Source organism: Stigmatopora nigra, chromosome 18 (assembly GCF_051989575.1).
Source record: "Stigmatopora nigra isolate UIUO_SnigA chromosome 18, RoL_Snig_1.1, whole genome shotgun sequence".
NCBI lineage: Eukaryota > Metazoa > Chordata > Actinopteri > Syngnathiformes > Syngnathidae > Stigmatopora > Stigmatopora nigra.
The window spans coordinates 11,487,768-11,511,079 of NC_135525.1; the positions used below are offsets into that span (position 1 = coordinate 11,487,768).

The 23,312-nt window shown below is 42.8% G+C and overlaps 5 protein-coding genes and 1 long non-coding RNA gene across 9 annotated transcripts in view; 3 read left to right on the forward strand and 3 right to left on the reverse strand.

Moving 5' to 3' along the window:
- The first annotated feature begins 66 nt into the window (after nucleotides 1-66).
- Nucleotides 67-3,352, forward strand: LOC144211955 (uncharacterized). The gene is made up of 9 exons (XR_013329688.1): nucleotides 67-301; nucleotides 391-443; nucleotides 531-582; nucleotides 1,206-1,309; nucleotides 1,643-1,711; nucleotides 1,828-1,880; nucleotides 1,988-2,018; nucleotides 2,550-2,627; nucleotides 2,986-3,352. It is a non-coding gene; the product is annotated as an uncharacterized LOC144211955 (long non-coding RNA).
- A 2,945-nt stretch (nucleotides 3,353-6,297) lies between these two features.
- On the reverse strand, nucleotides 6,298-9,247 carry rsl1d1 (ribosomal L1 domain containing 1). 4 transcript variants are annotated; one of them, XM_077738935.1, is made up of 10 exons: nucleotides 9,107-9,247; nucleotides 8,744-8,886; nucleotides 8,210-8,348; nucleotides 7,989-8,137; nucleotides 7,774-7,875; nucleotides 7,234-7,327; nucleotides 7,023-7,133; nucleotides 6,770-6,952; nucleotides 6,576-6,678; nucleotides 6,298-6,503 (listed from the first exon to the last, which is right to left on the reverse strand). In XM_077738935.1, the coding sequence occupies exons 1-10, from the start codon at nucleotides 9,143-9,145 to the stop codon at nucleotides 6,391-6,393; spliced, it is 1,176 nt and encodes a 391-aa protein (XP_077595061.1). In that variant the 5' UTR covers nucleotides 9,146-9,247; the 3' UTR covers nucleotides 6,298-6,390. The 4 variants fall into 4 exon arrangements, with proteins under 4 accessions (XP_077595061.1, XP_077595060.1, XP_077595059.1 ...); XM_077738934.1 differs by having other exon boundaries at nucleotides 6,298-6,485; nucleotides 6,558-6,678; XM_077738933.1 differs by having other exon boundaries at nucleotides 6,558-6,678.
- A 313-nt stretch (nucleotides 9,248-9,560) lies between these two features.
- On the reverse strand, nucleotides 9,561-14,089 carry gspt1 (G1 to S phase transition 1). Its single transcript, XM_077739369.1, has 13 exons — nucleotides 13,681-14,089; nucleotides 12,819-13,079; nucleotides 12,712-12,745; nucleotides 12,563-12,640; nucleotides 12,311-12,491; nucleotides 12,066-12,220; nucleotides 11,799-11,939; nucleotides 11,621-11,714; nucleotides 11,219-11,299; nucleotides 10,881-11,054; nucleotides 10,719-10,808; nucleotides 10,272-10,440; nucleotides 9,561-10,199 (listed from the first exon to the last, which is right to left on the reverse strand). The coding sequence occupies exons 1-13, from the start codon at nucleotides 13,874-13,876 to the stop codon at nucleotides 10,147-10,149; spliced, it is 1,707 nt and encodes a 568-aa protein (XP_077595495.1). The 5' UTR covers nucleotides 13,877-14,089; the 3' UTR covers nucleotides 9,561-10,146.
- A 98-nt stretch (nucleotides 14,090-14,187) lies between these two features.
- Nucleotides 14,188-16,955, reverse strand: dmc1 (DNA meiotic recombinase 1). Its single transcript, XM_077738893.1, has 13 exons — nucleotides 16,603-16,955; nucleotides 16,381-16,425; nucleotides 16,162-16,308; nucleotides 16,007-16,089; nucleotides 15,856-15,908; nucleotides 15,690-15,731; nucleotides 15,529-15,601; nucleotides 15,369-15,460; nucleotides 15,202-15,275; nucleotides 14,999-15,113; nucleotides 14,839-14,899; nucleotides 14,643-14,759; nucleotides 14,188-14,542 (listed from the first exon to the last, which is right to left on the reverse strand). The coding sequence occupies exons 1-13, from the start codon at nucleotides 16,657-16,659 to the stop codon at nucleotides 14,473-14,475; spliced, it is 1,029 nt and encodes a 342-aa protein (XP_077595019.1). The 5' UTR covers nucleotides 16,660-16,955; the 3' UTR covers nucleotides 14,188-14,472.
- Nucleotides 16,956-17,357: 402 nt separating this feature from the next.
- On the forward strand, nucleotides 17,358-18,238 carry LOC144211939 (transmembrane protein 238-like). Its single transcript, XM_077739517.1, has one exon. The coding sequence runs from the start codon at nucleotides 17,425-17,427 to the stop codon at nucleotides 17,839-17,841; it is 417 nt and encodes a 138-aa protein (XP_077595643.1). The 5' UTR covers nucleotides 17,358-17,424; the 3' UTR covers nucleotides 17,842-18,238.
- Nucleotides 18,239-18,429: 191 nt separating this feature from the next.
- The window catches only part of snx29 (sorting nexin 29), a 30,743-nt gene continuing 25,860 nt past the window's right edge, over nucleotides 18,430-23,312 (forward strand). The window contains exons 1-13 of the mRNA XM_077739518.1: nucleotides 18,430-18,675; nucleotides 19,360-19,424; nucleotides 19,500-19,552; nucleotides 19,650-19,777; nucleotides 19,866-20,046; nucleotides 20,119-20,189; nucleotides 20,275-20,541; nucleotides 20,700-21,018; nucleotides 21,228-21,382; nucleotides 21,667-21,763; nucleotides 21,831-21,898; nucleotides 22,487-22,550; nucleotides 22,851-22,979. Of these exons, the coding sequence (XP_077595644.1) occupies nucleotides 18,669-18,675; nucleotides 19,360-19,424; nucleotides 19,500-19,552; nucleotides 19,650-19,777; nucleotides 19,866-20,046; nucleotides 20,119-20,189; nucleotides 20,275-20,541; nucleotides 20,700-21,018; nucleotides 21,228-21,382; nucleotides 21,667-21,763; nucleotides 21,831-21,898; nucleotides 22,487-22,550; nucleotides 22,851-22,979 (1,604 nt within the window). The 5' untranslated portion in view covers nucleotides 18,430-18,668. The remainder of the gene's footprint in view (nucleotides 18,676-19,359; nucleotides 19,425-19,499; nucleotides 19,553-19,649; nucleotides 19,778-19,865; nucleotides 20,047-20,118; nucleotides 20,190-20,274; nucleotides 20,542-20,699; nucleotides 21,019-21,227; nucleotides 21,383-21,666; nucleotides 21,764-21,830; nucleotides 21,899-22,486; nucleotides 22,551-22,850; nucleotides 22,980-23,312) is intronic.

Consider the following 23,312-nt stretch of genomic DNA (forward strand, 5'->3'; position numbering starts at 1 on the left):
CTTGACAACATGGCAGTTAGGTGAGTTAACCACTACACCACACAGAGACCACACTTTACTAAGTGATTGTTGTGAAATCGTGACTACAAACAGTTGTTTCTATTTAAGAGGAAATAAAATATTACCTGGGATTTGAACCCCGGCCTCCCACATCGGAGTCAGGTGAGTTAACCACTACACCATCGAGTGACCACATGTTTTTGTCATTATTAAAAGGTCTTGACTACACATTCATAGAAATATTGAAGGGAAAATGTTTCCTACCGGGGATTCGAACCCCAGCCTCCCACATGTTAGTCAGGTGAGTTAACCACTATACCACGATGTGCACATACTGTAACTTGTTGTCTTTGGAAACCCTTGAGTACACACGGTTGTTTCTATTTAAAGGAAAAAACATTCCCAGCTGGGTTTCGAACCACAAATGCCTAGGTGGCAGTCAGGTGAGTTAACCACTACACTACGAAGTAGCCACTTTTTATTTTAGCATTATAGGAAATCTTGACTACACATTGTTGTTTCTATTCAAGGGGAAAAAGTGTTACCTGGGACTTGAACCCCAGTCTCCCACATTGCAGTCAGGTGAGTTAGCCACTACACCATCAAGTAGGCACATTTAGGTGTTGTCATTATTGGAAAGTCTTGACTACACATACATAAAAATAATTAAGGGAAAATGTTTGCTACCTGGGATTTGAACCCTAGTCTCCCACATGATAGTCAGGTGAGTTAACCACTACACCATCAAGTTGACACAATTTATGTTGTCATTATTGAGAAGTCTTGACAACACATACATGGACATAATAATTAAGGGAAAAATTTTCCTATCTGGATTTTGAACCATAGACTCCCACATGTAAGTCAGGTGAGTTAACCACTACACCATGAGAGGACCTTATGAGAACACCTTTGTTGAATTATATTTCTCCCATTTCATTATACACAGCTTTGTATGATGAAAATAAAGGCTTTTGATTCGATATAAAGACGTAGCATCCCATAAGACTAGGCTTTCATTTGAAACTATTGAGAAAAAAGGAAAAAAGTCGAGGGCGTTTCTGAAGTGACGTCACATTGGTGCGCCGGAAGTGAAACAGACCACGGAAGAAAACCGCATTTCGTTGAGCTGTTTGCATTGTTTTGTTTGTAAACGTCTTTTCTGCTTTTTAATTTCATGATCTAAACTGCCTTATTTGGGTCAGCTCCAACCAAAACACGTTTGTCAAAGGACATGAACAGAAGTTCAAGAAGTTGTTGTTTTTGACGTTGGCTGATTTTTGTGTGCTCGACGCATGGCGGCGAAAAGGTAAGAAATGCTCCCGTTTTCTACATTGTAAGCTTCTCTAAAGATATACTAGTTCCACTTGTAGTTATAATATCTCCAAATCGAATTGCGTTCAGTGTCTTATAGTCGTTTCAAAGGTCGCACAAGGACAGAAAAGAAGACGGCTCATTGATGACTTTTCCAATTCGAAATTCCTTTATAGACTTAATATAAAATGTGGAAAGACACTACAGTAATATTGGTCATATCTGACCACTTCTTTATTTTTGCTAATGATCGTGTATATAGTAAGGCTTTTTTCGTTTAAATAAAGTGACAGTATAGTAAGGCTTTTTTTCTTGTGGTCTTTGACAGGATGGAGTAGTCGGTTTGGGAGCAGCTTGCGGATGAATTCGACCGCTATCCTCTCGTATTGCCTCGGCGGTATGTATGGGATGTCTCTCGCTTTATTGCAGCGATCATTGTGCGTGTTCATAGCCAAATGGCTTCAAATCCCGCTTGGGACATATTTTCACTTTGTTCTTTCTGTGTATTTGTAGTCAAGAACTTCAAATGACGACCATGGAAATTGGAGCCTCTTGGTGGTGCAGAGGTTTGTTCACCGGACTCCCGTCTGGGAGACCTGGGTTCAAATCCCGCTTGGGACACATTTTCACTTAGTCATTTCTGTGGACTTGTACAACACTGAAATGATTACAGAGAAAAGTGTAGTCCACTTGGTGGCGCAGAGGTTAGTGCACCGGACTCCGGTCGGGGAGACCTGGGTTCGCTTCCCGCTGTCGCCATTTGGCTGATCACCATAACACCATGTAGGTGAGTGAGTAAATGGAAGAAGAAGAAAAAAAAAGAAAAACTTTTAAATTTTTATGAAACACTTAGTCATACTTTTCAGCAAAAGGTTATATTCCGAACTGCCTTCGGCAGTTCGGAAGACACTTGATGGACCTGTATGTGCGAAAGGCGTTCTCGGGTCGGCCTTCGGCCGACCCTCGACCGCTTGCTTGGTCAGTGAACCGCCGACACCGGGAAGCGAACTCACGTTCTCTCGGTGCAAAGGCGAGTGTGCAACCCACTACACCAACTCGTGCCCCACTTATACATAGGTGTTGAAACGTTTTATCCTTGGAAATGGGTGTTAAACACTTAGTCATTTTTTGACTAAATGTTTCATCCACCACTGAATACTTATACTTATACACTTAAACACTTAGATATTTTAACTTATTCTTTGAACTGAATTATATTGGGAAAATCTTTGCAGGCACTGGGACTTGAACCCAGGACCTCAGATGTGGGAGACTGATGACTTATCCACTGAGCCATCACTCTACAAGAATAGGTAGTAGTAGTTGTTGTTTTGTCTCTTTTCACTCCCAGATCATACTTAGTACTTTGAAGTGGGAAAAGTAAACTTACAAAGCAGAGCAAACCGCCAAGTGAAGAGAAGAAGGACATGGAAACATTTTTTTTATTTGACATTTTTATTTTTTGAATGACGGAGAGGGACACAGCTCAAACCCACGGCTGTCACGGGGTGGGGCAAGGAGGCAGCGACCTGTCGTTCCACGGCACCCCATTCTTCTCCTCCTGCTCCTTCCTCTTCCACGTTGTCCGATGCACCTTTCATGACACAAAGACACTGATTTCTCATCACTGCCCAAAATGACAACATTTTTAATATCTTTAAAATTTTACAGACGCGGTTTCCAACCTGGCATGACGAAGACGGTGGCGACGTGCTCCTGCGGCCGCTCAACCAGCTCTTCCCGACTGGACATCAAGATCACGTGACCAGAGTGATGACTCGTCGTCCGCCTGAATCCGTCCAAAAGCATGACCATGTCAGCCTCCGCTCACTGGGGTGCCGGAGACTCCTGGATGAAGGCGCAATCCGGGGGGCACCAGCACCAGTCTGTCAACAAAGCAAGACATGAGTTTGTGGGGAACATTTTCTCCGTGCTGTGACTTACATTCAACAAATATCTTGTACGTACACGAGCCTTGTGAAGATCGGCCAGATTATTTCATTATGTATAAATAAAGTCAAATATATTATTGCTCAAATGCCTCAACATGCATCATTTTTACAAGAAAAAAGACTTACTATACTGTCGTTTTTGACCCAAAAAAAAGACTTACTATACTATGTCGTTTTTGACCAAAAAAAAGACTTACTATACTATGTCGTTTTTGACCCGAAAAAAAGCCTTACTATACTATGTCGTTTTTTAAGAAAAAAAAGCCTTACTATACTATGTCGTTTTTGACCCAAAAAAAAGCCTTACTATACTATGTCGTTTTTGACCAAAAAAAAGACTTACTATACTATGTCGTTTTTGACCAAAAAAAAGACTTACTATACTATGTCGTTTTTGACAAAAAAAGCCTTACTATACTATGTCGTTTTTGACCCAAAAAAAAGCCTTACTATACTATGTCGTTTTTTAAGAAAAAAAAGCCTTACTATACTATGTCGTTTTCGACCCAAAAAAAAGCCTTACTATACTATGTCGTTTTTGACCCAAAAAAAGCCTTACTATACTATGTCGTTTTTGACCAAAAAAAGACTTACTATACTATGTCGTTTTTGACCCAAAAAAAGCCTTACTATACTATGTCATTTTTGACCAAAAAAAAAGACTTACTATACTATGTCGTTTTAGACCAAAAAAAGACTTACTATACTATGTCGCTTTTGACCAAAAAAAAAAGACTTACTATACTATGTCGTTTTTGACCAAAAAAAGACTTACTATACTTTGTCGTTTTTGACCAAAAAAAAGCCTTACTATACTATGTCATTTTTGACCAAAAAAAAAGCCTTACTGTGCTATGTCGTTTTTGACCAAAAAAAAGACTTACTATACTATGTCGTTTTTGACCAAAAAAAAGACTTACTATACTATGTCGTTTTTGACCAAAAAAAAGACTTACTATACTATGTCGTTTTTGACCAAAAAAAGACTTACTATACTATGTCGTTTTTGACCAAAAAAAAAGACTTACTATACTATGTCGTTTTTGACCAAAAAAAAAGACTTACTATACTATGTCGTTTTTGACCCAAAAAAAGCCTTACTATACTATGTCGTTTTTTAAGAAAAAAAAGCCTTACTATACTATGTCGTTTTTGACCAAAAAAAGAGACTTACTATATTATGTCGTTTTAGACCAAAAAAAGACTTACTATACTATGTCGTTTTTGACCCAAAAAAAAGACTTACTATACTATGTCGTTTTTGACCAAAAAAAAAGACTTACTATACTATGTCGTTTTTGACCAAAAAAAAGACTTACTATACTATGTCGTTTTTGACCAAAAAAAAGACTTACTATACTATGTCGTTTTTGACCCAAAAAAAAGACTTACTATACTATGTCGTTTTTGACCAAAAAAAGCCTTACTATACTATGTCGTTTTTGACCAAAAAAAAAAGACTTACTATACTATGTCGTTTTTGACCAAAAAAAGACTTACTATACTATGTCATTTTTGACCAAAAAAAAAGCCTTACTGTGCTATGTCGTTTTTGACCAAAAAAAAAGACTTACTATACTATGTCGTTTTTGACCAAAAAAAAGACTTACTATACTATGTCGTTTTTGACCAAAAAAAAGACTTACTATACTATGTCGTTTTTGACCAAAAAAAGACTTACTATACTATGTCGTTTTTGACCAAAAAAAAAGACTTACTATACTATGTCGTTTTTGACCCGAAAAAAAGCCTTACTATACTATGTCGTTTTTTAAGAAAAAAAAGCCTTACTATACTATGTCGTTTTTGACCAAAAAAAAGACTTACTATACTATGTCGTTTTTGACCAAAAAAAGAGACTTACTATATTATGTCGTTTTAGACCAAAAAAAGACTTACTATACTAGGTCGTTTTTGACCCAAAAAAAAGACTTACTATACTATGTCGTTTTTGACCAAAAAAAAAGACTTACTATACTATGTCGTTTTTGACCAAAAAAAAGACTTACTATACTATGTCGTTTTTGACCAAAAAAAAGACTTACTATACTATGTCGTTTTTGACCAAAAAAAAAGACTTACTATACTATGTCGTTTTTGACCAAAAAAAAGCCTTACTATACTATGTCGTTTTTGACCAAAAAAAAAAAGACTTACTATACTATGTCGTTTTTGACCAAAAAAAGACTTACTATACTATGTCGTTTTTGACCAAAAAAAAGCCTTACTATACTATGTCGTTTTTGACCAAAAAAAAAGACTTACTATACTATGTCGTTTTTGACCAAAAAAAAAAAGACTTACTATACTATGTTGTTTTTGACCAAAAAAAAGACTTACTATACTATGTTGTTTTTGACCAAAAAAAAGACTTACTATACTATGTCGTTTTTGACCCAAAAAAAGCCTTACTATACTATGTCGTTTTTGACCCAAAAAAAGACTTACTATACTATGTCGTTTTTGACCCAAAAAAAAGACTTACTATACTATGTCGTTTTTGACCCAAAAAAAAGACTTACTATACTATGTCGTTTTTGACCCAAAAAAGACTTATACTATGTCGTTTTTGACCCAAAAAAGACTTACTATAATATGTCGTACAAAAAGTGTGCCACAGCAGCGCCTGCTTGGGAGTGGCCAAGTTAAAAACCTGATGGTGAGTGCACCAGCCTCAGAACCGAAAAAAATGGCGACGGACGCCATAGGTTGCTTACCTCCAGAAGTTGCCATGTTTTCCAAATCGTCCCCCTTTTCCACGTTTCGCTTACCAACAGCCTGGGTTGTGCCGTTCTGGGCCCCACGTGCACCTACGCCACCTTCCCCCTGGTGGAGTAAGTTCGCCGCCAACCCTCCTCAAGGACCTTCAGCGTGTATATTGACGTGGACGGCGTTTGTCGCGTTTCAGCGCCGAGAAGGGTCTCCGCCTGAGCACGCCCATCCTTCATGCCGTGACTTCCATTCAACAAATATCTTACACAAGCCTTGTGAGGATCAGCCAGAAGCCATTTGAGACAGGCCAGAAACAAACTCATTTCTCAACTTATTTTATTTTAAAAAGAGCAATTAACAGATATAAAGGGAGAGGACGACAACAGGGATCCTCTTTAAAAATAAAATTTGGCTATGCTACGCTCTCCTTGCCTTTGGTTTTTTTTCCTTTTGGTTCGGCACGTTTGACTTTTGTGGCCCTGCTGCGTTTGCGTGGCATCTTTGCAGGTTTACTCTTAGTTGCAGGTTTACTCTTAGTCGCAGGTTTACTCTTAGTCGCAGGTTTACTCTTAGTCGCAGGTTTACTCTTAGTCGCAGGTTTACTCTTAGTCGCAGGTTTACTCTTAGTCGCAGGTTTACTCTTAGTCGCAGGTTTACTTTTAGTCGCAGGTTTACTCTTAGAAAGCTTGCGCTTCCTCCGCTGCAAAAAGACAAAAAAAGCAGAAAAAAACAATCAATGTCTACAATTTGAATGAAATATTTGAATGGCGAGCGGCAGGGGAGTCACCAACCTGCAGTTTGGGCTTTGCCACTTTGCTCTTCTTGATGGGGACCAGCTGAGGGATTTCCTCCTCTCCGTCCTTTTTAACTTCATCTCCCTTGTCCACTTCAATCTTTCTTTTCTTCTTCTTCTTCTCCTCCTCCTCCGCTCGATTCTCCTCGGCGCTTTGATTTATTTTCCGAATTTCCTCCCTCTGCAGAGACGTGGCGCGCATGAGGCTCGATTGTACGGCTTTGGAGGGTATTTTTGGAGTATTTTCTTACCCTCTCTAGCTTGGCGACTTGGGTGTCCAGGTGAGTCAGGGTGGAAGTGTAGATGGGCAGTGCCACAGATTTTTCACTCTTCAGGTGAATCATCTTGACCACGGGCCCTTTCTAAAAAATAGAGAAAAGGATGGGAAGATGGCATCAATGAAAAGTGGATGCATTTTCCAAGTATGCCAAAGCGTAAAAACTGGGATTTTTTTGTACTCACCATCCGGATTTTTTCCATGATGACCTTAACTGCCGCCATGATGTTTTCCGTCAGTTCGTCCACGGTCATGTCGGTGCGGCCGATGCGTGCCATGCTGAGGGGAAAATAAAATAAGGAGAAAAAAAATGGTCAAACTCCTGTTCACGGGTGTCCAAATGGCGGTCCGGGGGCCAAAATCTGGCCAGCCACATCATAAGAACTGACTTTGTTTTAGGATCAAATTCAAATAACAAGTATAGATGTATATTACATTTCCTGATTTCCCCTTTTTAATTCAATCATTGTAATTTTGTCAATACATTTTTCTGAGTTTTTAGTTCAAAAATAATTTTGTAAATCTAAAAATATTTAAAAAAACGCTAAAACATACATTGTTTTAGATCAAGATTATAGATGTACATAATATTTCCTGATTTCCCTTAATTAAAATTTATAATTACAATTTTAACCCATTTTTTTCTGGATTTTAGCTCAAAAATCATCTTGTAAAATCTAAAAAATATATACAAATAATATTCTATCGAAAATTGTTCAACCCACCAGCTGGAGCCCTTGTTGTTGACCTTGAAAGAGGTTCCCTGGATCAATCTCTGGAGGTCTCGGTCCCAATTTTTGCCCTCCAAAGAGACCGACATTGGCTCCCTGAGGAAAAAGAAGCGCTGTTATGGCTAAAACTTGCTCAAATTCTCCCCAAAAACCCCTTTCCATTTAGTACAAGGAGTCCCAGAATTGATGATTAAAATCCCCTTTCTTACTTGTTGCTTTTATAGAAGTGTTTTCCAATATGGGACGGCAGAAGGCGGCGAATGCGATCGTCAGACAGGAACATCCTATAATTTCCCAGAAGCCGTCGTTTGGCTTCAAATTGTTTATACTCTGTCCTGAGGATCTTGTAAGGGATGACCTGGAACAACATATACACAGCAAATGGTTCAAAAGTTGTTGTTTTTTTGCTTTTCTTGATGTTGTGGATTACCTCTTTGACACTTTTAAGCCCTTTCTCTTGCAGCAGGCGCTTATAAAACTTTTGCGTTTGCTCTCCGGTCATTTTGGGTTCATCTCTGGTGAACAGGCACACTTCTTCGGAGTCTGTGCGATGGGAGTGAGGCAACGGGCTGAAGAGCAAACAAGAAAGGGATGCTTAAAAATACAGAAACATCTCAGAAAGGGAGGGTTGTTTTCCAAATTATTTCTCCACATCATTTATTTAAAGTGGAAAAAAATGATTAAAAAATATTAATACGCTGTTGCCTATCAATAAGGATGCATTCCAGAAGTCTAAAAATGAAGATTAAAGCAGTTCTTGATGTTATATTTCAGTTCTGTCACCAGCAGTTTCCATATTTTAGCTCACAGGTTAGCAAAGAGCCAGATGCACTCATCAAAAGAGCCACATGTGGCTCCCGGGCCATAGGTTCCCTACCATTGGTCTGATATAGCATGCCAATGGATATCTATACATATGTTACAATTTACACGTTTAAGGATTAATAGGGACGAGAGAACTTACATCCGAATGGTCTGAGATTTGTGGGGGATCTTCCAGAGGCAGAAGCATAGGTCGATCTTTTGATCCTCATCCTTGAAAAGTTTTTTGCTGCTGGTTGCAAGGGATTTCAGGAAAGCCTGCAGTGCTACAATGGACTTTTTCACCTTTAAAAAGAAATGACAGTACATTGATTGCTAATAGAGTGGGACCATTTTCAACCGAGGGATGTAACTAGCTAGCTAGCTTAGTGGCTATCACACGACACGGTTTCATCATAATTTGACATTTTTCTAACGCCAAAGCGCGTGTATCGATTTAATATCAACGCTATTGACATTATGGAGGCTAACATTAAATTAATTGTAGGGGTAAATGTGTTCTTACCTGCGCTTTGTCTAATTCAACGCGATATTTGTCGCCCATGTTGACTTCACGTGTTCAGGACACATGCGCATGCGCCGTAGGGAACGTTCAACCACAAGTTCTACGTCACACATTGAATTGAAAAAACTTTATTTGAATAACAAGTCTATGTCGATGTCAACACGCGCATGCGCCGTGGGGGACGTTCAACCCCAAGGTCTACGTCACTAATTGAATCAATAACTTTATTTGAAAGACAGGCCCATGTCAATGTGATCCGTCAATACTTTTCTAATAGTCATGATTACAAAAACGGCTGACTAATAAAATGATGGAAAACCCAATGTAAAAAAAATTAGTAGTTTACTTCTTAGTAGATATTCTCTGATTTGGTCCCAAACCATAAATAATACTAAATCACTATAATGTCAAATGCGAGGTGAAACTGTGAAATAAGTTGAGTCCAGAAAAAAAATCCAAACAAGCGTCATGATTTATTTATTTTCATGTGGCTTTGATATGCAACAATTGCATATTTGTGAGTGTTTGTTCATCGTTGGTTTATCAGAATAGAGCGAGAGACCAGAATGAAACGGTCGGCATGGCAACAATAGGTCGACTGGGTGGGTATTCTTGTTCTTAAAATGCATTCATTAAAATCAGACCGGGATGAGTTGGAGAGCGAATAATTCTATCGTTCGTCCCCCCCCCTCCCCTAGCGACCCTGTGACACTGCATCCATCTTTGTTAAAAGCAAATGGCGTGGCCAGTCGACGACGTATCGGGCCGTGTGCTGTGGCTACATCGGTGGCGCGTTGCAGCTCTCAATATGAGAACCCCAGACGCTGTCCCTCACTTAAGATTGTTCACCATAAGAAACGGATCCGGTCTCCATATTTTTTTTCTTTTTAAATCTGACACAATCAATTCCCCTCTTGGCTCCTTGGTTGAATGTTCTTCACTTTCGCATAGTTTGGGTGTACGTAAGGAGAAGAGCGCCCCCCAGCGGCATTCCTCCCCTGCGGTGGCGGCAGCGAGCAGAACCACGACGCGACGTGCGTTTAGTCCTTTTCCGGCACCAGCTTCAGCACTTTTCCGATGGCGATGGTTTTGCCTGGTGGGAGGAAAAAGCAGTTGGAGTTATGGACCAATGGCAGGCCTTCCTGGGGCGTCCAGTCCTCCTCACCTTCATCTCGCAGCGTGAATCGCCCCATTTGAGGAAAGTCCTTGAAAGTCTCGATGCAGATGACTCCCGCCGCCCGGAACCTGGCGATACAAACCTGGTCCTGCTTGACGAAACGCGGCCGAGTTTTACTTTTCTCTCCCGTCTTCTTGTCCACCATGCAAATTAAGGCCTGCGATGAGGGATGGAATTAAAAGCAAAGTGTGAAAAAAACGTGTCACAACAACAATGGACAAAAAGACGTTCAATTTATTCTCTATTTTCTATTCTGTGCTAATAATTCAACTGTTAAAGTTTGGTGTTGACGTCATGGATCAACATTACCTGTCGAAACACTGCCCTCATCTGGCGAAATCATGCAGCGCGCTTAGGAACTTTTGGTTTAATAAGAATAAGGCCTGCACCGCATGAATACTTTGAAAATTTTAGAAGTAAAGGGGCATAACTTACTGAGATTTGCACCTCTTCGATGCAGGTGTGAAGGTGAAGGACTGCATTGTAACCGGGACAAATGATGGATTTGTGCTCAATGATGACGATCTGAAATGCAAAGGGACATAAGAGCCTGGTCTTTGGTCTAAAGCGGGTCACCTGGTCTTCACGTAAGCTAACCTGGGCGTCAAAGGTGCGGCCGGTGTGGCAAAGGTTGTCGGGGCTGCACAAGATGAAACCGGGTGAAATCTCTTCTTCTTCGATGCCCTTCAGCCTCATCTTCAGGTTCTCTCCGGGACCGGCATCTTCCGTCTCCAGCTCGTCGCTCAGGAGGCTCAACACTTCCACTACGTGCTGGAAAAATATCAAAGGGGGACGTTACACATTTTATTGCATCCTATTTTGGCTGTTACATCATCAATCTTAATGAGCGGAATTTAGGGATCAGCTTGTATAGGCTTTGTCCATTTCCATCACATTTAGGCCCGATAAATCTACGAAAAAAAAAGATATCTCACCCTGTTTGGCATCATGATCAGCTGCTGGGCTTTGCTGATGGATCCCGACTCCAGCTTCCCGAGAATGACGGTACCCATGTCCTAAAAATAAAAAAAATGTTTGTAAGAGAGCAAATTAGACCCTCACTTTGGTCTTTCCGGATGATTTAAACAGCAAAACCGATTTTTTGCACCCGAAACTGAGCCCATTTGAGTAAGCTAGGAATGTCGGCTAGGCGTGTTGCTATTTAAAAATGTAGCTGACTGACAGCGAGAACCACGCCGGCGATTGTGCAACGGTGGGAAGGAAGAAGACGCATGTACACAAAAGCAGCGCTACTTTGAAAATTCCAATGGCGTGTGTAATTTCTGCGGAAAGAACAAAGCGTATTGTTTCTTAAATTTGACTCATGTCCACCTCACCTTGTACTTATCGACGATGGGGAGTCTCACTGGGCCGTGAACGGATCTGGTGTAGTTTGGCAAGCTATCCAAATGTGGAATAAATGGCAAACCCCTGGTGGAAAGCACATTTTTAAGGTCAACGTGGCCCCCGCCCGGGCCCAAAAGTTTGCCCACCCCTAGAGTAGCGGGCACTTACGTGTACCAGGTACATTCGGGTACGGCTTCCTTGAGGTTGGCGCCGGTGAGTCCGGAACAAGGCATGAAAAAGATGTCCTTCTTGGGGTTGAAGCCAACCTTCTTTAGAAATGGCACCAGTTTTTCCTTACACTCTTCATACCTGCAAGTACACAATTGAGGTCACTCAGAGAAATGGTCAGACACAACACCAGTCGGCCATCTTGGCTCCAAAAGTCCTCATTGTCCTTTTAGTGCCCAATATGTAAAATTTGACACACAATCTCACCTGTCTAAGCTCCAGTTGACGGTAGGGTCGTCCATCTTGTTAACCAGAACGATGAGATGCTTGACTCCCGCCGTTTTGGCCAACATGGCGTGCTCTCGAGTCTGTCCACCTTTTTCAAAACCGGTCTCAAACTCCCCCTTTCTGGCTGAAATCACCTGAAAGACACGACAACAAAAGCTCTTTCAACGAGAGTTGTATAGAAAAGGACAACAAGTACCCGATGATGAAGTAAAAGCACATCTCACCAGGACCGCCAAGTCCGCCTGGGACGCTCCGCCGATCATATTGGGCACAAAACTCTTGTGTCCGGGCGCGTCGAGGATGGTGAAATGTTTTCTCTCCGTCTCAAAGTAGGCTCGGCCCACCTCCACCGTCTTCCCTTTGTCTCGCTCCTCCTGGTTGGTGTCTAAAGCCCACGACAGGTACCTGCAGCGACCAGACAGTTATTAAGAAAGATGCAAACGTAAAAGGCTGTCAATCAAACAAAGTGAGCGCACCATGTTTCTCTGTTCTTTTCTTTGGCTTCCCTTTCGTATTTCTCCAAAGTCCGCTTTTCCACCATTCCAGTTAAATACCTGGCAAGAGAAAAATGTCCATGTCAGTTTGTGGGTCTGTAGGCAAAATGACAATGTGGGTGTTTACTCACATGATCTGTCCGCCAATAGTTGATTTTCCAGCATCTAACGGTGAAATAAAAAGGCTGTCATTTTGAATTCACCCGACGTAAATCGAGCCACAGCCGACACTACGCACCCACGTGACCGATGAAAACCACGTTGACGTGCTCTTTTTTGGGGGCGTCGGACGTGGTGGGCGTCGTTTTGGGAGGCGGCGTCTCCTCTTCTTCCTCCTCCATGATCATCCCCTCATCCTCCTGGACGGCCACCTGTGGGGGAGCGTCCCCCGCGGCCGCTGGCCCGCCGCCGCCTCCTCCCCCGCCCGGCTCGTCGTTCCGCTCCCACGTCTCTTCGTCTGCCGCCATGTCGGCCTCGGAGCCGCCGTTCTCCACCGGAGCTGGATGAAGGGAAAAAATAAAAGAGTAAATAAGAGTCACTAAGTCTTTTTTGCTAGCAACCAACAGGTTGCTTTGTGAAACAGCGACTGATTTTGTAAAACGAGCTCTCCATTCTCGCCGGGGGTACGTCACGGGGGCATAGAGATACGAAATATCGCGATATATCGCCACAGTCCTCATGGTATTGATAGTTATCGAGAAGTTGGTTTCAAATATGGCTGCGCCCTGGCACTTGACCATCTCCCTTCTCTCCTGTAACCTAACCACAAGCACATCGAGTGTTCATATAGCCTTCATTGGGGGTTGCATACCGACCATTTGTCCCATTTCCATGCTGCCAATGGCGGTGCCTTCAAGGGGGAAATACATATAGAAATATAGAAACGACGGTTTTAATTCGACACGAAATGTCGGCCACATTTAGGAAAAGCGTGGGTATAAGTTTAGTCATGAATGAGCTGTAACTGGTGACGACAGCGAGTCGACGTGTTGGCAAATGAGTGACTAGACTTGAGGGACAGGCTAACTTTAGCCGCGTTAGCAAGATAGTTAGCAAGTTCGTTCGGCTCAGTTTTCAATTCTTTTGCGGCTTGAGCTTACCGTCAGCGGGAGCCATTTCGGCGGCGTTGCTCCCAACCGAGCTCGGCACAAACGCCGGGGCGTTGAAGTTGGGGACGAACGGCTTGGCGTTGACGTTGAGGGCGGCGAAGGCGTTCGGGAGAGTCGCCGAGTTGGCCGGGGCCTCGGCGTCGTCCTCCAGCTCCCACGAATCCGGAGCCGCGTCTCTCGGGTCCATTGCTTGGTTTATGGCGGAGTTTTGGGGGGGCTGCTGCTTTTCTCGTCTTTCGGAGCCCTGAGATACTCGTCGCTTTAAACACTTGACAGCGTTGTTGTCGAACTTCCCATTGCTAGGCTGCTTTGACAAGCATATGGAGCGCGCAGCTGACGAGTAGCGTGTAGCCGAGGCGTGTGCTCTGACAGGGCCGCCGCTAGAGGGCGCCGGGGGTCACTAACTCCAATTGTTCAAATTGTCCAAGTATTTATTCTATTATTGTTACACGTTCTTATAATCTACGCTTTTTTTGTCATTGCAGGAGAAATTGCCTGTACTCTATAGTGTATTTTATTTTTTGATACCCAAACTTGACCATACCAACTATACAAATGGAGTATAATAAACATGTAATAGCATTGAGTTCGGTAGTTCCAAAAGTACCTCAATTACTAGTATGTACTAGCTAATTCTAATGTAATAAATATGGAATATATTTCATGTAGGAACAAAAGCAAAACCTTTTGGTATTGCGACAAATTAAAATGAGAAATAGCCAAAACAATAACGTGGCTAAAAAAGGAAATGCTAACCTTGCTAACAATGTATTCGTTGGTTGTTCAATCTTTAGCATCAGTAATTCCTCCAGCGGTGATGGCAAAAGTGGCCTCATTCTCAGGCATATCTGGGCTGCAAAAATACATCAAATGGAATTAAAAACAACATAAAAACACTGAGTTAGTTATCCACTATAATGAATGATAAAACACACCGTTTGGGGTTTACATACCTGTCAAAAATTTTGGCAATTCTCATCTCAGCACGACCTTTTCTCAAACTCACCCTGGTGGTGGACGCGTGGGCCAAAATGTGGCCCCCGATGGGCTTTTTGGGGTCGGCTTGGAATCTAAAACGGGAAGGGATGATACCTAAATGGTCTCTAAAAAAGACGAAAAAAAGTGTTTTGGTTGAACGACAATGCTTACGTCATCCCGGCGCCGGGATCTGCGGTCATTTGATTGGTCACAAAAACAGCAACATTGTATTCTAAGGACAGAAAAAACAACAACTTTGAAGTATCTATTCATCTGGATAAGATTTTACACTTTATGAATAGTTACATCTTCTAGAAGATAATATGCCAACCTTCAGAGATCTTCTGGAGCCTGGAGAGCATCTGGGCCAGTTTCTGCTGCCTCTCTGCCAGCTCCCCTCGACCCGAAAAGTCCACCCTGAACAGCGCCATGATGGAATCTATAATCTGACAAGCACCCGTCCAAGAAAACTCATTTAAAAAACACTATATATTTTTAAAGATAGCAAATTCATAGCAGAAACCATGTTCTAACCAAAAGTTTGAAGACTCCTGCTTCCTCATGGAATTTGGCTGCTACAAAGTCCAATAGCTCCATCTGGTGTTCACCTGGAGGAACAGCAGTGCAAATTTTTGAGAAAATGTTAAGTGGAATATTGATTTTGATTTCTGGTCTTTTCTATTAGTGATGCATTATCTTACTCGTGTAAGCCCGAGCGTAAAGGACATTGTCAAGGACGGCGTCGTGGTCCACGTTAAACCTCTGAGCAATGTCTCGTAGTCTGTCCGGGCGACTGCCATGAAGGAATTATAGAAAGAATATGCTTCTCCTTTTCATATTCAATGGTTGGCGTGAGCTTACAAGGTGTTTTCGGTGTCAATAAAGATGACCTTCCCACCAGAGTAGACACCTTCTCCGGGTAGCTGAGCAGTCACTGCGACAAATAAACAATACAGAGTTAGTAAGGGTATAGTTTTTTGTTTTAGAATTTTGGGGTTCTTAAAACACAATGCCATAATTACCACAGAGCGTATGTGAGAGTTGCGTTTTTCCAGTGCGGAACTCTGCGGGATATTACATTTCAAACGTTTGGCTGACATTTTTTCCATGGTTTAGTCTATATTAGGAGATATTTCTACTTTCTGACCATAAACAAATGAAAAAAAGTCTCTACAACAATCATCTTACCTCCAAAAGCTTCTGTGATGGCCATACTTTCCATTCCTCCACCTAAAAGTTTACTGCATGGAAAAAAAAGCGCTCAAAGATATTGGATTGGTCATAACACACATATTTTTTGTCCAACTAGGTGAACATATTTGGAAAGTTGGGACTGAACTCAAACTCTTGACTTCCCGTGGTGATGTGGAAAACATTTTTCCTCTTTGCACTGTACTCAAAGGCAGTCTGGAAGCCAATATCCTATGAGGACAAGAATGAACCAAAAGTGCTCCATAAAATGGCTCTAATTAGAGATTATTATTATTATTTTACCAGTATTTTTCCAGCAGCCTCCTTGATTTTTTCCACTTTAGCATCTGACATGCCTTTAATATTGCACAAAGCTTTCCGAGTCGTCATTTGAATTCCTTTAACTGTGCAGATGCCCACTAACTTGAGCTTTTTGATATCTGCCGCATTCTGCGGTTTAAAAAGGGGGTTATATTGTTTTAGATGTGATTTTGGTTTAGTTACGGTTTAAATTATACTTACTATTCCATGTTTTTGCAGGAGGTCAATGTCTTGGAAGAAGGAATCCTGTATATATTGAACGAAAAAAAATGAAACTGTACAAGCTATTCAATTTTAGGATGAAGAGTAGTTAAAGGAATATTAATAACATCAATTCTTGAGCTGAAGTTCTGCTAACAGCTAGTATAGTACATAGTTACTAGTTATAGCTGGTTTAGCATTAAAGTTGGAATATTGTCTTACCTCTTCATCCTGAAATGAAGCATTTTCTTCAACAACTTGGTCTTCGGAACTTTTCATTATTAATGGTGTGTGGTTTTAACGTCGTAGAGGGACTTTTCTTGAATTTGGTGTTAGCCAAATTTAGCTCAACGTGCATTAGCCGAGGTAATTAGTAGCAAGTCACTTGTTTTGGAAATTGAACGAATGAATTGTTATGAGTAAGCAACGAAAATATTAAGAATGTCAACAATAAACGTGGGCTTTGTAAGCAGGGCGAAATGTACGGCCAAATATTGAACTTACGAAGTTTGAAAAGTAGCTAAAAGATAAGCGGCTGTCTAAACTATGGCGCGAAAGGATGATGATACGTTCAATGGAAATCGGATTTTGGACACTCTGAACAAAAGCTTTGAAGTATGTTCAATTTGTAGTTTTTCCGTGAAGTCGTTTTCCAATTGGAATTCATTACTTTGGGGTTTATTGAATAAATGAAATTTAATCAAAAACCCAACAGATTTTAGATGAAAATAATCTAATTTGTCTATTCTATCTAATTTGTCAAATGTATTTAAATTAAATGAGGGGTCTATTAAATGGGGGGTCTTAATATATCCCCCAACCCCCATTTAATATAGAAACCAGTTAGAAACCAACATCTTGCTACTTATAGTGACAATATCCGGGGCCCAAAACTAGCTGCATCATTTTGAAGAGAACTTTTATTTATTTTTTGGTCCCTCCCCCCCAGCTGAGCCGACCAGAGTGACTTTGCGATAAGGCCGACACACGTGGAACTTTGACCCCTCGTTCCGCCAGCTCTCGCAAAAGCCACGGTCGGCGAAGATGGAAACGGAGACGGAGCGCCATGGCGGAGGAGTGGGCCGCTGCAAGTGCTCCTTCTGGTTCGCCGTGGCCCACGACATCCTGGGCGCCATCATCATGTTGGCGGGGGTCTTTGGGGGCCTGGCCGTACGCGACCTCTTCATCTACGCCGGCGGGATCGTCATCTTCCTCAGCCTCATCTGGTGGGTCTTCTGGTACTCGGGCAACATCGACGTGCCTCCCGAGGAGTTGGAGGACTGCGTGGGCCCGCCCCGCCGCAAGAATCCAGGACCGGGGCGCCTGTCTCGCCGAATTCGGAACTCTCTGAGGAAAAAACCCGCGCCCGATAACCACGTGGCTCTTTTCACCATCTATGACGGCGCCGCCTCGTCGTCGACGTCATCTCAGAACTTTGCCAGAGAAACTCTTTCAATATGAAAAATGGTCGAGTACTTTGGGTGGAAATGTCACACAAATCCATATTAAATGTGTTTTGTTAGAGACAGAAGAACTTAAAGACACTTATGAATGTCCATGTCATTTTATCCACTTCTTGAAAGAGATATGCTTTGTCACTTCTTGCTTTTCAAGACTTCCGATTGCACAAGTCATGAAAGCACTCTCTTGTTTCTCGCTAAGGTCAATCAATATACGCAAAGTGCATTGAGATGTCCAATCTGAATGATTGGTTTAAGCTTTTAGTTTTGCATTTGCTTTGCTATCAATGATTAGACACCTAAACGTATCTGCACAGTTCAGATAACTGCAGATGAGTTCATGTTCCCTTATCTGCTGATAAGATTTCAGTCCTGTAAACTTATAAAAATGCAAAGAACACAAGCATATTTTCATTCACTCCAAATGAATTGAACGTCTATTTGTTATTTGTGCACTTCACCGTGAACCTTTAAGTCTCATTACACGTGTATAATGACAATAAAAGTATTAATTTCACTAAGCAGGACCCGAGCGAAAAAAAATTATAACTGACCCTGAAGACTACCTTTCCCATGAGGGTTTGCGCAAGGCCGCGTGGTGTTTACTCACGTGACCAGCACTCTTCCTGTGTTATGATCTAGCACAGGCTGTCTCAGCTCTGTCGAGGCCTTTCCACGCTTGCTGACGGAGTGGAGCCGTGGTGGAGAGGCTCGAGCACGATCGCGACTCGAGCCCGGCTGTCCATCAGTCAGGTCGGCTAGCCGAGGGAATGAAGCTAGTCGGCTATCGAGCCTGGGAGTCGCTGTGCCTCAACTTTCGTCGTCACAATGAACGGTAATTTCAACTTGTGTCTTGTTTAGTCTTTGGAATATAACGGGAGGAGGAGGAGGGGGGTAATTTCTGCATATAAACAAAAACAAACTAGCATAAAACAAAAATACTGTCTAATCATACACCGGCTGGGTTAGCCACACCCACCGGGATAGAGATGATGTCTGAATTAGCATTATTCATCACTGCCAACATAATATCGGGCCGTAAATTGGCTTTTTGGACTATAGACGACCAATTTATTTAAAGTGGGAGAGGTGTTTTATGGCTCTATGACCGTTATAATGTCGGTATATGCTTGTACTGTACCGATAGCATGCTTAAAATCAATTTTCTCTTACAACTATCAAATTACGTGGCTCGGGAGCCGTATGTGGCTTTTTTGATGGGTGCATATGGCCCTCCGCTAATCTGTGAGCTAAGTTGATTCCCGAACGTACCAATAGGAGACTTGCTACTTTTAAAAGTGGTGAAATGAATAAAAAAAATGCACACATTTTCATGTATGTTTACTTTTAAATTCTGAGTATGGCTCTCAAGGAATAATATTTCAAAGTATGAATTGTTCATGGGCACCCATTCAGGGTCTTTTAATTCTCTAGCAACCCTTGTGAGGATAAAGCAGTTCAGAAAATGAATGAATGAAAAATGACTAGCGGCCATTTTGTTTGTGTTTTTTTTTTGCAGGCACTGTGCAAAGTGACGCCAAGAGACAGAACCTCTTGGAGAGATTACTCGATGCCGTCAAACAGGTTCAAATAACATCTTTTTAAAAGCATTTTGTCTTTTTTATCATCCACATAACATTTCCTCTCCATCTTTCTCAGTGCCAAATCCGCTTTGGGGGAAGAAAAGAGATTGCCACCGACTCGGACAGCAGGTGGGCGGCCATTTTGGGTTCAGTGCACAACAATGTGTCCGGCAGCTAGCTAGCGGTGTGTTTGCTAATTTTGCGTTTGCCCCCTCCCGCCATTCAGGGTCATCTGTCTGTGCGCCCAATTCGAGGCGGTGCTTCATCACGGCTTGAAGAAGAGCAGCGGTCTGGCCCTGGCCGCCGCCGCCGCTCTCAAGCAAGTGGCTGGCTTCAGCGGCAAAACCGAAGCAGGTAAAGCTAACCTTTTTAGCATTTGTCTCTCTAGACTTTAGGCAAGATGATCTCCTCCCCTAACGCCATTTTGCCATCCGTCCTCCAGAATTGACCTTCTGGTTCCTGGCCAAGGAGTATTTGAACCGTCACGAGCTCCAACGCTTCTACTCCCTACGCCACATTTGGTCGGATGTTGGTCGGGGTCGGGCTTGGCTACGCTGCGCCCTCAACGAGCATTCCCTGGAACGCTACCTGCACTCGCTGCTGGCCGACCCGCTTCGCTTAGGGTTCGTTGGCTCCGCCCCTCGAGCAACCTCTCATCCGAATCAACTCCTAACCTATTTTTTAACCTTTTTTAGCTCTTACTACGAAGACTGGGCATTCATGCTGGATGAAGAAAGAGCCAGTATGCTGCCCACCATGGCCGCAGGTGACTTTTCTTTTTCACTTACTTTCTTAAAATGGCGTCTTCGTTTGGTGGGGAACTCAAAATGGTGGTGTGTGTCTCCCCGCAGGTTTGAACTCCATCCTCTTTGCCGTCAACATGGACAACGGCGACCTGAACGGCGGCGGGCCGAGTAGGGGCGGCGGCTCGGCCGTCACGCACCTCCTCAAGGAGTCGGCTCAGGGAGTGGGTAGCCTTTGGAAGGAGTCGGCGCAGGGCGTGGGCAGCCTGCTCCGAGAGATCGGCACGGCTACAGGTGCCGCCGTGCCGGGCTTGGGCCCCAGGATGGGTGCCGCCTCTGACCCGCTGCCCGTCCTGCCACGCAGCGCCTCCGCTGGTAGGGAGTATGATTTGCACTTTTTTCCCTCCTACTTTGACTAGTGACTCAAGTATATGACTATTATTGATTTATTTTTCCAGCATGACCGCTGACAGACATTTTTTATTAAAATTTTGCCACGCCAATATTCATTTGAGCGAGTGATTCTTTTCCAGACTCCGGCCTGAGGAAGGAACGGCGCAAAAAGAAGAAAATAACAAACATCATCTCCTTCGACGACGACCTGGACGGAGGCGCCGAGGACGAAGAAGACGGGGACGACGACTTCCCCAAGATGGCCGCCCACTTCTCGGCGCCGTCCTTCCCTGACTCGCCGCCTCGCAACGGACTAAACGACGACTCGCCCTTCCGCTCTCGTACGCCGCCGTCGCCCGGTGGGAGGAACCCGGATGACGAGGAAGACGATGATGAGGATGAGGATGAAAAAGGCAAAGTAGGGGTGCAAATCCTGGACGACGAGAGGAGCAGTGACCAGTGAGTTTTGTCAAAAAAGGAAAATAAGAAAAATGGCGGGCGAGGCGTCCCATCCTTTTGAAGCGGGCGGCTTGGACGTGGGTCGGCCGGCTCGCCCGCTTCAAACGGACGGAACGACGCCGCATCTGGAAATGTCATCGGCGCCGTTATCGATCCCGCCGAGAAAGGTCGCTCGCAGCTTGAGTCAAATGGAAATTTTCTCTTTGGAGGACGGCGGTGGGAAGCCTTTCCAGCGTGTCCACGTGGAGCCCCGTGCCGCTTCTGATGGAGCGCGGGGGCGGCGGTGGCGGAGGAGGAGGCGGCGGCGGCGGCTCCGTCTCCTCAGACGTCCTCATCCCCGTCAACGCGGCCCCCCCGCAGCCAGGTATTGTACGTCGGCGTAAAAGCACACATCGCTCAAATAAAAGCCTTTTTTTCCATTCAATTCAATACTATTTTCAGATAGAAAGTGAAATGGCACAAAGACCAGCTAGCTTGCTTCCCCTTTTTTGAAGAGGAATTGACACCCATTTGCGCTAAATATACTGCCAGAATGATTACCCACATACACCATATTTTCATTTTTTTTTACCCCCTGACCATAGACAACCTTTAACATTGTTTTTTGTCCCCAAAAATGCAACTAATAACCCATCTATCTCATTTCAGTCAACTCCGTGGAGGACTCGCCGGCCTTTTCGTCTCGCCGCCAGTCGCCGGGGCCGGTGGAGGACTCCCATGATGGCGATATGCGGCCACAAACCAAGTAAGGGTCTTCATCTTCGTTTTAGTGTCATTAAACACCTTTGACGTTATCCTTCCGTCAATTTCAGTGCTGATTCCAGTCCTTCGGCGCGGTCTGCCGCAGTCGATGGCGCCCTGCCGGAGTCCATGACACTTAGTACGTTTTTATTTTTATTTTTTTATTTTTACCTGCCATTTTTACGCATTGTTTTGGATCAAAGAAATCCAGATGTAGCATGTAACTAAGAATAGTGCAGTCCTAAAATGCCAAAATGTGGGGTGGCTTAAAAACGTCCTTGTGATTCTCAAGTCATCCACTAGATGGCAATGTTGCCTTACAATAGACACGCCCGCTTCAAAAGCCTATTTTTCTCGGAGCAGAAATGTCAGTCAGGACTTGTTTAGCTTTTGTCAGATTACTCACGGCAGTGGTTAGAGTGTTGGCCTCACAGTAGTGGACGTGGGTTTGAATCCAGGTCAGGTCCACCTGTGTAAAGTTAAAATACAATGAATATTTGTTCAGAGCAAACATAATATGCTAAAATACCAGAACAAGAGACCAAATATGCTCCTTTTCACGTGAAGACATGACCCATCTTTTGGGTCACTATAGCCTAAAAAATCTTTTAATCATAGGATTTGAGATACGACCAAAATCAATATACATGTGGTCATTGTAATATATTTGCAATTGTAAGAATGGCATTAAAATGGAATCTGGTGGTGACTTTGCGTCTCTTTTCAGCTGAGCTACGACAGGCCATCGTCGCCATGATGAGCAGAAAAGATGAACTGGACCAACAAAACGGGTACGTCCCTTTGAAATTGTTTCATTAATGCTCACAATTGCTCAAAACCATTGATTTGTCCATTCCTTAGCTACCTATTCTTTTGTAGCCCCTCCTTTTTGAGGCTAAAAACTGCCATAAATAAACCCTAAACTCCTGAAATCTTACTTACTCATATGATATTTTCCCAAAGGCCATTTATTTGTGTCGGCCAACATCTGTCGCCTCGGCATAAATGTGTCCGATCTGTATTCTGGCCATGAAGTGGGACAGCAAAGTGTTTTGGGCGCTTTAACACGGTCCACTGGATGTATTTGGCAGGTCTCTGCGCAGTTTGCTGGACGGAGAAATGGAGCATTCGGCAGCCCTCCGCCAGGAAATCCAGCTGCTTAAGAAAACCTTGGCCCAAAGCGAGGAAAGACACGGCGTCAAGGTCCAAGCGCTGGCCAGGTAATTCCATCCCTTTACGCCAAAATTGGAACCATAACCTGCTGGGATTCAATAATAAAAAAAAAACTAAAATATGCCCCTAAAACTTGCGCCACTTTTTAGCTAATCCTGCTCTCTTTTCTTATTTTTTTTAACACATCCCCATTTTTATTCCCATTGTAATTAATTATGTGAATCATTTTTTAAATATCCTTTTTATTAACATTTTTTACAGAATTTTTTGTATTATATTTTTTGACATAATTCTTTGCATTATCATTTTTTACATAATTTTTTATATTATAATTTTGACCCAATTTTTTTATTATAGTTTTTACCCAATTTTCTGTATTA